Raw genomic sequence first — 14,500 nt, forward strand, 5'->3', positions numbered from 1 at the left:
CCCTGCCCCTCTTTCCCCCTCCCCCTGCCCCTCTTTCCCCCTCCCCCCCTGCCCCTCTTTCCCCCTCCCCCCCATGCCCCTCTTTCCCCCTCCCCCCCCATGCCCCTCTTTCCCCCTCCCCCCCATGCCCCTCTTTCCCCCTCCCCCCTGCCCCTCTTTCCCCCTCCCCTCCCCTCCCCCCCTGCCCGTCTTTCCCCCTCCCTCCCCCCTGCCCCTCTTTCCCCCTCCTGCTGCTCTTGCCCGCTCCCCGGATTTACCCTCGATCCGGGTCTTCTCCTCCGGCGTCTCTCCCGTATCCCAGCAACAGGCCCCGCCCCCTGTCCGCCCCGCCCACAGCCACAGCCCCGCCTCCCCAGCCCCTCCCCGGACCCGACCCTGCTCCTGCGCCGCCCCCTTCCCGCCCCCAGCCCCGCCCCCGCTCCATGTGACCGCACACTGGTTGTGCGGTGTCTCCATGGTTACCGCGGCCTAGAACTCACAGAGAAGCCTGAGAGAGAAGCCGGCCCGGAGCGGAGAGAGAGAGAGACAGCACCGCAACAGGTCAGAGAGACGGAGAGAGAGTCAGTCAGGGACAGGCAGAGAGATGGCAGGAAATCCACAATCACACCCCAACCGAAATGGCGGCTGTATATTTTATTTAACTCTTCAATGCACCCAAACCCAGCAGGTGGTGTCTGGGATTGAAACCAATGGAAGGTGCCCCTGAGGCCAGCCCATGGCTGCTGTATTACACCTGCGGGAACAGCTCTGCCCAATACAGACCCAGGCACAAAAGCAGATTCTGGCTGGAAGAGATTTACCAGGATGTTGCCTGGTATGGAGGGCATTAGCTATGAGGAGCGGTTGAATAAACTCGGTTTGTTCTCACTGGGACGGAGGTTGAGGGGCGACCTGATAGAGGTCTACAAAATTATGAGGGGTGTAGACAGAGTGGATAGTCAGAGACTGTTTCCCAGGGTAGAGGGGTCAATTACTAGGGGGCGAGGGGCAAGGTTTAGAGTAGATACGAGGCAAGTTTTTTTTACACCCACTATGGGTGCCTGGAACTCGCTGCCGGAGGAGGTGGAGGAAGCAGGGACGATAGTGACATTTAATGTGAGGTTATCCATTTTGGTAGGAATAACAGCAAACGGGATTATTATTTAAACGATAAAATATTAAAGCATGCCGCTGTTCAGAGTGACCTGGGTGTGCTAGTGCATGAGTCACAGAAGGTTGGTTTACAAGTGCAACAGGTGATTAAGAAGGCAAATGGAATTTTGTCCTTCATTGCTAGAGGGATGGAGTTTAAGACTAGGGAGGTTATGTTGCAATTGTATAAGGTGTTAGTGCGGCCACACCTGGAGTATTGTGTTCAGTTGTGGTCTCCTTACTTGAGAAAGGACGTACTGGCGCTGGAGGGTGTGCAGAGGAGATTCACTAGGTTAATCCCAGAGCTGAAGGGTTGGATTATGAGGAGAGGTTGAGTAGACTGGGACTGTACTCGTTGGAGTTTAGAAGGATGAGGGGGGATCTTATAGAAACATTTAAAATTATGAAGGGAATAGATAGGATAGATGCGGGCAGGTTGTTTCCTCTGGCGGGTGACAGCAGAACTAGGGGACATAGCCTCAAAATAAGGGGAAGTAGATTTAGGACTGAGTTTAGGAGGAACTTCTTCACCCAAAGGGTTGTGAATCTATGGAATTCCTTGCCCAGTGAAGCAGTTGAGGCTCCTTCATTACATGTTTTTAAGGTAAAGATAGATAGTTTTTTGAAGAATAAAGGGATTAAGGGTTATGGTGTTCGGGCCAGAAAGTGGAGCTGAGTCCACAAAAGATCAGCCATGATCTAATTGAATGGCGGAGCAGGCTCGAGGGGCCAGATGACCTACTCCTGCTCCTAGTTCTTATGTTCTTGTGTTCTTAAGGGGCATCTTGACAAATACATGAATAGGATGGGAATAGAGGGATTCGGACCCCGGAAGTGGAGAAGATTTTAGTTTAGACGGGCAGCATGGTCGGCGAGGGCTGAAGGGCCTGATCCTGTGCTGTACGTTTCTTTGTTCTTTATAAAACTCAATTCAAAGCCTTTCCTGCATTAAAGTCAAGCCTCAAGTTATCTGCAGTTTCTCACAACTGAGCTGGGTTGGGCATTTAAAAAAATCTGTCAAGCAGTTACACAGAGACACAGACAGATAGAGAGACACACACACCCACAGATAGAGACACACACACAGATAGAGACGCACACAGATAGAGACGCACACAGATAGAGACGCACACAGATAGAGACGCACACAGATAGAGACGCACACGCACAGCTAGAGACATACACACGCACACAGATAGAGACACACATGCACACAGATAGAGAGACACACACAGATAGAGAGACACACACAGATAGAGAGACACACACAGATAGAGAGACACACACAGATAGAGAGACACACACACATAGAGACACACACAGATAGAGACGCAGACAGATAGAGACACACGCAGAGAGATAGAGACACACACACACAGATAGAGACGCACACACAGATAGAGACACACACACACAGATAGAGACACACGCACACAGAGACACGCACACAGATAGAGACACACAGACAGATAGACACACATGCACACAGATAGACACACACACAGACACGCACACAGATAGAGACACACACACACACAGATAGAGACACACAGATAGACACACACACACAGGTAGACACACACACAGACAGATAGACACACACATACACAGATAGAGACACACAGATAAACACACACACACAGATAGACACAGACACACACACACACAGACAGATACACACACAGATACACACACGCAGACAGATACACACACACACACAGACAGATAGGCACACACACAGACAAATACACACACAGACAGATAGACACACAGACAGATAGACACACAGACAGATAGACACACACACACAGAGATACACACACACAGATACACACACACAGACAAATACACACACACAGACATATACAAACACACACACAGACAGATACACACACACACACAGACAGATACACACACACACACAGACAGATAGGCACACACACAGATAGACACAGACACACAGACAGATAGACACACACACACAGACAGATAGACACACGCACACAGACAGACACACACACACACAGACAGATAGACACACACACACAGACAGACACACACACAGACAGATAGACACACACAGACAGATAGACACACACACAGATAGACACACGCACACAGTGATAGAGACACACACTCACACAGAGATAGTGACACACACTCACACAGAGATAGAGACACACACACAGATAGAGATACACACACACAGGCACACCGAGATAGAGACACACACAAAGACACAGATAGAGACACACACAAAGACACAGATAGACACACACACAGATAGACACACACACAGATAGAGACACACACACACAGATAGAAACACACACACACAGATAGAGAGAGACACACACACACAGGCACACAGATAGATAGACACACACAGACAGATAGAGACACACACACAGATAGAGACACACACACGCACACAGATAGAGACACACACAGATAGAGACACACACGCAGACACAGACAGATACACACACAGACAAATACACACAGACAAATACACACACACACACACACACACACAGACACACACATAGACACACACACAGATAAACACACACACAGACAGATACACACACAGACAGATACACACATACACAGACAGACACACACACACACATAGACATACACACAGACAGATACACACACAGACAGATAGACACACACACAGACAGATAGACACACACAGATAGACACACACACAGACACAGACACACACAGGCACACACTAGGACAGATACACACACACACAGTCATATACACACACACAAACAGATACACACACACACAGACAGATACACACACACACACACACACAGATAGATACACACACAGACATACACACACACACACAGACAGATAGACACACACACAGACATATACACACACAGACAGATAGACACACACAGATAGACACACACACAGACACAGACACACACTAGGACAGATACACACACACAAATAGACACACACACAGACAGATAGACACACACACAGATAGACACACACACACAGACAGATAGACACACATACACAGATAGAGACACACACACAGACACACACAGACACACATAGACACACACAGATACACACACACACACAGATACACACACAGACAAATACACACACACAGACAGATACGCACACACACAGACAGACAGATAGACACACACAGACAGATAGACACGCACACAGTGATAGAGACACACACTCTCACACAGAGATAGTGACACACTCACACAGAGATAGAGACACACACACAGATAGACACACACACAGATAGAGATACACACACAGGCACACCGAGATAGAGACACACATACAGATAGACACAGACACAAAGACACAGAGACACACACACGCAGATAGACACACACACAGATAGAGACACACACACACGGATAGAAACACACACACAGATAGGGAGAGACACACACACACAGGCACACAGATAGATAGAGACACACACACACACACACAGATAGACACGCACACACACAGATAGACACACACACACACAGATAGAGACACACACACGCACACAGATAGAGACACACACACAGATAGAGACACACACACAGATAGAGACACACACACAGACAGATACACACACACACAGACAGATACACACACACACACAGACAGATAGACACACACACAGACAGACGCACACACACAGATAAACACACACGCACACAGACAGATACACACACACACAGACAGATACACACACACACACAGACAGATAGACACACACACAGACAGATAGACACACACATACACAGATAGAGACACACACACAGACACACACACACACACACAGATACACACACAGACAAATACACACACACAGACAGATACACACACACACACAGACAGATAGACACACACACAGATAGACACACACACAGACAGATAGACACACACACAGACAGATAGACACACACACAGAGATAGACACACACACAGACAGATAGACACACGCACAGACAGATTGACACACGCACACAGACAGATAGACACACACACAGACACAGATAGAGACACACACACGCAGATTGATAGACACACAGATAGAGACACACACACAGATAGAAACACACACACAGATAGAGAGAGACACACACACACAGGCACACAGATAGATAGAGACACACACACACACAGATAGACACACACAGATATAGAGACACACACACACACAGATAGAGACACACAGACAGACAGATAGACACACACATGCACACGGATAGAGACACACACAGATAGAGACACACACACACACACAGATAGGCACACACACACAGATAGAGACACACACACAGATAGAGACGCACACACACAGATAGAGACACACACACAAATAGAGACACACACACTCACACAGAGACACACACACACAGACACACACACACAGATGGAGACACACACACACAGATAGACACACACACAGACAGACACACACACAGACACACACACAGACAGATAGACACACAGACATATAAACACACACACACACACACACAGATACGCACACAGACAAATACACACACACAGACAGATACACACAGACAGATACACACAAACACAGACAGATAGACACACACACACAGATAGACACACACACAGACAGATAGACACACACACAGACAGATTGACACACGCACACAGGCAGATAGACACACGCACACAGACAGACACACACGCAGACACAGAGACACACACACGCAGATTGATAGACACACAGATAGAGACACACACACAGATAGAAACACACACACAGATAGAGAGAGACACACACACACAGGCACACAGATAGATAGAGACACACACACACACAGATAGACACACACAGATATAGAGACACACACACACACAGATAGAGACACACAGACAGGCAGATAGACACACACATGCACACGGATAGAGACACACACAGATAGACACACACACACACACAGATAGGCACACACACACAGATAGAGACACACACACAGATAGAGACGCACACACACAGATAGAGACACACACACAAATAGAGACACACACACTCACACAGAGACACACACACACAGATAGACACACACACACAGATGGAGACACACACACACAGATAGACACACACACAGACAGACACACACACAGACAGACACACACAGACAGATAGACACACAGACATATAAACACACACACACACACACACAGATACGCACACAGACAAATACACACACACAGACAGATACACACAGACAGATACACACAAACACAGACAGATAGACACACACACACACACACACAGATAGACACACACACAGACAGATAGACACACACACAGACAGATTGACACACGCACACAGACAGATAGACACACGCACACAGACAGATAGACACACGCACACAGACAGACACGCACACAGACAGATAGACGCACACACACACACAGACAGACAGATAGACACACACAGACAGATAGACACACACACGCAGATAGAGATACACACACACAGGCACACCGAGATAGAGAGACACACACAGATAGAGACACAGACACAGATAGAGGCACACACACGCAGATTGATAGACACACAGATAGAGACACACACACAGATAGAAACACACACACAGATAGAGAGAGAGACACACACACAGGCACACAGATAGATAGAGACACACACACACACAGATAGACACACACAGATAGAGAGACAGACACACACAGATAGAGAGACACACACACACACAGATAGAGACACACGCACACAGATAGAGACACACAGACAGACAGATAGACACACACATGCACACGGATAGAGATACACACAGATAGAGACACACACACACAGATAGGCACACACACACAGATAGAGACACGCACACAGATAGAGACGCACACACACAGATAGAGACACACACACAAATAGAGACACACACACTCACACAGATAGAGACACACACACACAGATAGACACACACACACAGATGGAGACACTCACACATATAGACACACACACAGATAGACACACACACAGACAGACACACACACAGACACGCACACAGACAGATAGACACACAGACATATAAACACATACACACACACAGATACACACACACACAGATACACACACACACACACACACACACAGATACACACACACACACACACACACAGACAGATACACACACAGACAGATAGTCACACACACACACAGATAGACACACACACACAGACAGATAGACACACACACACAGATAAACACACACACAGACAGATACACACACACACACACACACACACAGACAGATAGATACAGACAGATAGACGCACACACACACACACACAGACAGACAGATAGACACACACACACAGACAGATAGACACACACACAGACAGAGAGACACACACACACACACACACACAGATAGGGACACACACACCGATAGAGACACACACACACACACACACACACAGATAGAGACACACACACCGATAGAGACACACACACCGATAGAGACACACACACACAGATAGAGACACACACACAGATAGAGACACACACACACACGGATAGAGACACACACACACACACACACACGGATAGAGACACACACACACACACGGATAGAGACACACACACACACACGGATAGAGACACACACACACACACCGATAGAGACACACACACACACACCGATAGAGACACACACACACACCGATAGAGACACACACACACACACAGAGACACACACACAGATAGAGACACAGACACACACACACAGATAGAGACACACACACAGATAGAGACACACACACAGATAGAGACACACACACACACACACACACACACAGATAGAGACACACACACACACACACACACAGATAGAGACACACACACAGATAGAGACACACACACAGATAGAGACACACACACACACACACACACACACAGATAGAGACACACACACACACACAGATAGAGACACACACACAGATAGAGACACACACACAGATAGAGACACACACACAGATAGAGACACACACACACAAGTCATCGTGAAGGGCAAGAGCAGCAAAATGCATATTTTTCTCAGCACTGAATATTCCTGGGAGATGTTATTCCCGAATGCTGACAGCCTCCACACCGGGTAGGATGACCCCACACAGCCTCATTTATTTTCATTTCAAATACGGGAGTGGTCGAGATTCTCAGACTAAAGTCGGTAACAGCCGTTGGGCATGTCTCCCATGATTGGGACCACCACAAGAATGGTGTGACTGATTGCTCTGCGACTGTCCCGACACCTGTCCACGACCTATCCACAGGTCGCGGCCCGTACTTTGAAAAACATTGGGCTTGCTCACTGGGACATCATCTCAAAATCCATGCCTGGCTGCTCGGGACAGACCAGTTGCACCATAGAATGTGTGCAGAAGGGGCCATTTGGCCTGTCGTCCAGGATTGAGCAAGCTATCTATCTCTACACATGTATACTCATTAAAAGCAGTAGGTGCTAACTTAAATTGATGACTACAAATATTTTCCAAGGGTAATTATGGATATGGAAGGATATGGATCATAGAACAGCATATTGTTACTTCATAGACCGACAGGTTCAAGGTGGCGAAATGGTTTTTATGAGAAGTTGAACCTATCGGCCTCCTTGTCTAATTTAAACCTCTGCAAGTATATTTTTCCTGAAGGAAGATTGTTTGTTGTTGCAGGATGTACAAGAGGGAGAAGAGCATTCAGATTAAGAGCAGTGCTTCTGCCTTCTACAACAACCTGAGCACCCTGCCCATCACTGATAAAAACCTCACATACTTTGCTGTCATCCATGGCAGTTTGGTGAACATGGTTAGTGCTTCCACCGATGGCCTTAACCTCTCTCATCGGCAGCTGCAGTCCAAGGAGGGAGGCATGGTGCATGGCACTTCCTTAATCATGCAGGTATTGACAGGCTCCTTACATCCTCTCTCCTCCCAGCCGTTCACTGGGCTGTGGGTTAATGAAGGTTCTCACAGGGGCAGCCTGATGATGTGAACTCCTTCCACGCATCTCAGCACCAGCCTAGATGGGGCACAGTGCGTCCTTCACCCTTGGTCTTGACACTTTTGTCATTTAAAAAGGAAGCCAAAATACAAAGCCAAAATATTCCCCTTAAAGTGAAGGGTGGTACCAGCAAGTCCAGAGAACCCTGGATTTCAAGCGATATACAGCATTGGATAAGGAAAAAACAGGGGGCTTATAGCAGATTCGGAGGGGGGGGGGGGGGGGGGGCTCAAAACATGGATGCCCTGGAGGAGTATAGAAAGCGTGTGTGTGTGCGGGGTGGGGGGGGGGGGGGGGGGGGGGGGATTTCAAAATAAGCCAGTCGAGCAAAGAGGAGGCATGAGAAAAAACCAGCGGGCAAAATGAAGGAAAACCCCAAGGTATTGTACTAGTATATTATGGGCAAGAGGCTAACCAGGGAAAGAATAATAATTGCTTATTGTCACAAGTAGGCTTCAATGAAGTTATTGTGAAAAGCCCCTGGTCGCCACATTCCGGCGCCTGTTCGGGGAGGCCAGTACGGGAATTGAACCGTGCTGCTGGCCTTCTTCTGCATTACAAGCCAGCTGTTTAGCCCACTGTGCTAAACCAGCATCATTGGAACCATTGGGGGGCCACAGTGACAACCTTTGTGTGGCCACGTAGGTGAGGTATCAAATGAGTATTTAGCATCTGTGTTCACTATGGAGAAGGACGATGTAGATATGGAAAACAGTGAGGGGGGCTGTGATATAATTGTGCAGATTAGCATTGAGAGGGAAGAGGTGTTAGCAGTTCTACCGGGATGTATGAATCCCCCAGGCTCAGATGAGATGAATCTCTGGCTGCTGTGTCAAACCATGGAGGAGATTGCAGGAGCTCAATGGCTAATTTTCAAATCCTCTCTGGGAGATGCTGGAGGACAGCTAACGTGGTTTCAATATTCAAGAACGAAAGTAAGGAAAAAAGCAGGTAATTATAGAACAGTGAGTCTAACATCAGTGGTAGGGAAGTGATTGAAAAAAATTCCTAGAAACAGAATTAGTCTGGACTTGGAGAGGCAAAGATTATTCAAGAATAGTCAGCATGGCTTTGTTTGACGAGATCATGTCTTACAAATTTGGTTGAATTTTTCGAACAGGTCACTAGGTGTGGAGATGAGGGCAGTGCAGTTACATAGAACATAGAACGGTACAGCACAGAACAGGCCCTTCGATCCTCGATGTTGTGCCGAGCATTGTCCGAAACCAAGATCAAGCTATCCCACTCCCTGTCATTCTGGTGTGCTCCATGTGCCTGTCCAATAACCGCTTGAAAGTTCCTAAAGTGTCCGACTCCACTATCACTGCAGGCAGTCCATTCCACACCCTAACCACTCTCTGAGTAAAGAACCTACCTCGGATATCCCTCCTATGTCTCCCACCTTGAATCTTATTGTTATGTTCCCTTGTAACAGCTACATCCACCCGAAGAAATAGTCTCTGAACGTCCACTCTATCTATCCCCCTCGTCATCTTATAAACCTCTATTAAGTCGCCTCTCATCCTCCTCCGCTCCAAAGAGAAAAGCCCTAGCTCCCTCAACCTTTCCTCATAAGACCTATCCTGCAAACCAGGCAGCACCCTGGTAAATCTCCTTTGCACCCTTTCCAATGCTTCCACATCCTTCCTGTAATGAGGTGACCAGAACTGCACACAATACTCCAAATGTGGTCTCACCAGGGTCATGTACAGTTGCAGCATAACCTCGCGGCTCTTAAACACAGGCCCCCTGTTAATAAACGCTAACACACTATTAGCCTTCTTCACAGCTCTATCCACTTGAGTGGCAACCTTCAGAGATCTGTGGACATGAACCCCAAGATCTCTCTGTTCCTCCACATTCCTGCCGTTGACCCTGTAAACCGCATTCAAATGTTTTCTACCAAAATGAATCACCTCGCACTTGTCAGGGTTAAACTCCAGAAATTATGGGAGTATGCATGGACTTCAGTAAGACTTTTGACGAGGCCCTGCACAGGAGATTAACCAAGAAGGTTAGAGCTCGTAGGATTCAGGGAAATTTGGCAAATTGGATCCAAAATTTGCTTCGTAGCAGGAAGAAGAGCGTGATGGCTGTTGGTTGGTTTTGTGACTGTCCAATTATGTTCCACAGGTATCGGTGCTGGGTCCATTATTGTTTGAAGTGTGCATTAATGATCTAGATGTGAATGTAGGGGGGTATGATCAGTAAGTTCACAGATGACACAAAAATTGAGCGTGTGGTAAATAGTGAGGAGGAAAGCCTTAGATTATAGGATGATATAGACGGGCTGGACAGATGGGCAGAACAGTGGCAAATTTAACCCTGAAAAGTGTGAGTTGTTGCACTTAGGGAGGACTAACAAGGCAAAGGAATGCACAATGAATGGCTGTACCGAGGACCAGAGAGACCTTGATGTGCTTGTCCACAGATCCCTGAGGGCAGCATGATAGGTAGATATGGTGTTTTTTAAAAAAAAATCATTATTACAGGATGTGGGCATCGCTGGTTAGGCCAGCATTTATTTCCCATCCCTAGTTGCCCTTCCAAAGGCGCTGGTGAGCTGCCATCTTGAACCGCTGCAGTCCTTGAGGTGTAAAAGCAAATTACTGCGGATGCTGGAATCTGAAACGAAAGAGAAAATGCTGGAAAATCTCAGCAAGTCTGGCAGCATCTGTAGGGAGAGAAAAGATCTAACGTCACAAGTCCGACAACTGTTTGTCAAAGCTAACAGACAGAGAAAGTGGGAAATATTTATACTGTGGAGTGAGAATGAAAGATGAGTCATAGCCACAGAAACCCAGGGAAACTGAGGTAGCTACACACACAGTGCTGTTAGGGAGGGAGTTCCAGGATGTTGCCCCAGCGACAGTGAAGGAACGGCCAATATATTTCCAAGTCAGGATGGTGAGTGTCTTGGAGGGGAACCTCCAGGTGGTGGGGTTCCCAGGTATCTGCTGCTCTTGTCCTTCTAGATGGCAGTGGTCGTGGATTTGGAAGGTGTTAAGAAGGTACATGGGATACTTGCTTTTATTAGCCGAGGCACAGAATATAAGAGCAGAGAGGTCATGATGGGGCTGTACAAAACGCTCATTAAGCCACAGCTATACTATGTGCAGTTCTGGTCACCACACTATAGAGGACCTGATTGAGGTAATAAAATTGTCAGAAAGAGACTTTCCCCCTCAATAGAGGGGCCAATAACTGGGGGCATAGGGTTAAGGTAAGGAGGTTTAGAGGGGATTTGAGGGAAAACCTTTTCACCCAGAGGATGTTGGAAATCTGGTACTCACTGCCTGGTGGAGGCAGGAACCCTCACAATGTTTAAGAAGCATTTAGAAGAGCACTTAACACCACAGCATTCGAGCTGCAGACCAAATGTGGAAAATGGGATTAGAATTGGTAAGTGCTTGATGGCTGGTACTGACACGATGGGCCGAAGGGCCTCTTTCTGTGCTGTAAAATTCTCTGACTCTGTTACTTTATATTAGCATGCTTCTACCACTTGTAATAATGTCTGATGATTGTAATGCCACATGAATCAGGTGGTTCTTGATAATACCAGAAACTAATTTCGTGAAGAATGGTATGAAAGTCAATCTTCATGCACTTTTAGATGCATTTATTTATTGGAGGACACAGTAGAGGGAGTTTTACTCTGTGTCTAACCCTGTGCTGTACCTGTCGTGGGAGTGTTTGATGGTGACAGCATAGAGGGAGCTTTACTATGTATCTAACTTCATGCTGTACCTGCCCTGGGAGTGTTTGATGGGGACAGCATAGAGGGAGCTTTACTATGTATCTAACTTCATGCTGTACCTGTCCTGGGAGTGTTTGATGGGGACAGGAGAGAGGGAGATTTACTCTGTATCTAACCCCGTGCTGTACCTGTCCTGGGAGTGTTTGATGGGACCGCTAGAGGGAGCTTTACTCTGTATCTGTCCTGGGAGTGTTTGATGGGGACAGTGTAGAGTGAGCGTTACTCTGTATCTAACCCCGTGCTGTACCTGTCCCGGGAGTGTTTGATGGGACAGTGTAGAGGGAGCTTTACTCTGTATCTAACCCCGTGCTGTACCTGTCCTGGGAGTGTTTGATGGGGGCAGTGTAGAGGGAGCTTTACTCTGTATCTAACCCTGTTCTGTACCTGCCCTGGGAGTGTTTGATGGGACAGTGTAGAGGGAGCTTTACTCTGTATCTAACCCAGTGCTGTACCTGTTCTGGGAGTGTTTGATGGGGACAGTGTAGAGGGAGCTTTACTCTGCATCTAACCCTGTTCTGTACCTGCCCTGGGAGTGTTTGATGGGGACAGTGTAGAGGGAGCTTTACTCTGTATCTAACCCCGTGCTGTACCTGTCCTGGGAGTGTTTGATGGGGATAGTGTAGAGGGAGCTTTACTCTGTATCTAACCCCATGCTGTACCTGTCCTGGGAGTGTTTGATGGGGACAGTGTAGAGGGAGCTTTACTCTGTATCTAACCCCGTGCTGTCCCTGTCCTGGGAGTGTTTGATGGGGACAGTGTAGAGGGAGCTTTACTCTGTATCTAACCCCGTGCTGTACCTGTCCTGGGAGTGTTTGATGGGGACAGTGTAGAGGGAGCTTTACTCTGTATCTAACCCCGTGCTGTCCCTGTCCTGGGAGTGTTTGATGGGGACAGTGTAGAGGGAGCTTTACTCTGTATCTAACCCCGTGCTGTACCTGTCCTGGGAGTGTTTGATAGGGACAGTGTAGAGGGAGCTTTACTCTGTATCTAACCCCATGCTGTACCTGTCCTGGGAGTGTTTGATGGGGACAGTGTAGAGGGAGCTTTACTCTGTATCTAACCCCGTGCTGTCCCTGTCCTGGGAGTGTTTGATGGGGACAGTGTAGAGGGAGCTTTACTCTGTATCTAACCCCGTGCTGTACCTGTCCTGGGAGTGTTTGATGGGGACAGTGTAGAGGGAGCTTTACTCTGTATCTAACCCCATGCTGTACCTGTCCTGGGAGTGTTTGATGTGGACAGTGTAGAGGGAGCATTACTCGCTATCTAATGAGTGTTGCACCTAAGCAGGGCTGTTTGAGGCAAAAAAACATTTACGCAGCTGTGAAATCTCTCATATTGTAAGAACATTTGCAGAGCTGTGAGCCATTGCTGAACATTTTCCTTTCTGTCTTTGTCCAGGCCTCATGGTGTGTGTTGCCTTCTCGAATTCTCCTGGTACTGGCGTCACAGAAAGGTATTCAGGTAATGGAGGCACAGAACTGGAGTTAGAGTAAACCTGAATGTACGGCCTAGTATCTGTGCAATATATTCTCATTTTAAAATGTTGGCC

At 47.5% G+C, this 14,500-nt stretch overlaps 1 protein-coding gene across 7 annotated transcripts in view; it reads left to right on the forward strand.

Moving 5' to 3' along the window:
- The first annotated feature begins 408 nt into the window (after nucleotides 1-408).
- Nucleotides 409-14,500, forward strand: part of wdr54 (WD repeat domain 54) — a 57,657-nt gene continuing 43,565 nt past the window's right edge. For 3 of the 7 annotated variants that reach the window (XM_038793089.1, XM_038793090.1, XM_038793091.1), the window contains exons 1-3: nucleotides 409-540; nucleotides 8,864-9,089; nucleotides 14,350-14,412. In XM_038793089.1, coding sequence (XP_038649017.1) covers nucleotides 8,865-9,089; nucleotides 14,350-14,412 — 288 coding nt within the window. In that variant the 5' untranslated portion in view covers nucleotides 409-540; nucleotide 8,864. The remainder of the gene's footprint in view (nucleotides 541-8,863; nucleotides 9,090-14,349; nucleotides 14,413-14,500) is intronic. The other 4 variants (XM_038793093.1, XM_038793094.1, XM_038793096.1 and 1 more) reach the window with 2 other exon arrangements.

Source organism: Scyliorhinus canicula, chromosome 3, assembly GCF_902713615.1.
Source record: "Scyliorhinus canicula chromosome 3, sScyCan1.1, whole genome shotgun sequence".
Lineage (NCBI taxonomy): Eukaryota > Metazoa > Chordata > Chondrichthyes > Carcharhiniformes > Scyliorhinidae > Scyliorhinus > Scyliorhinus canicula.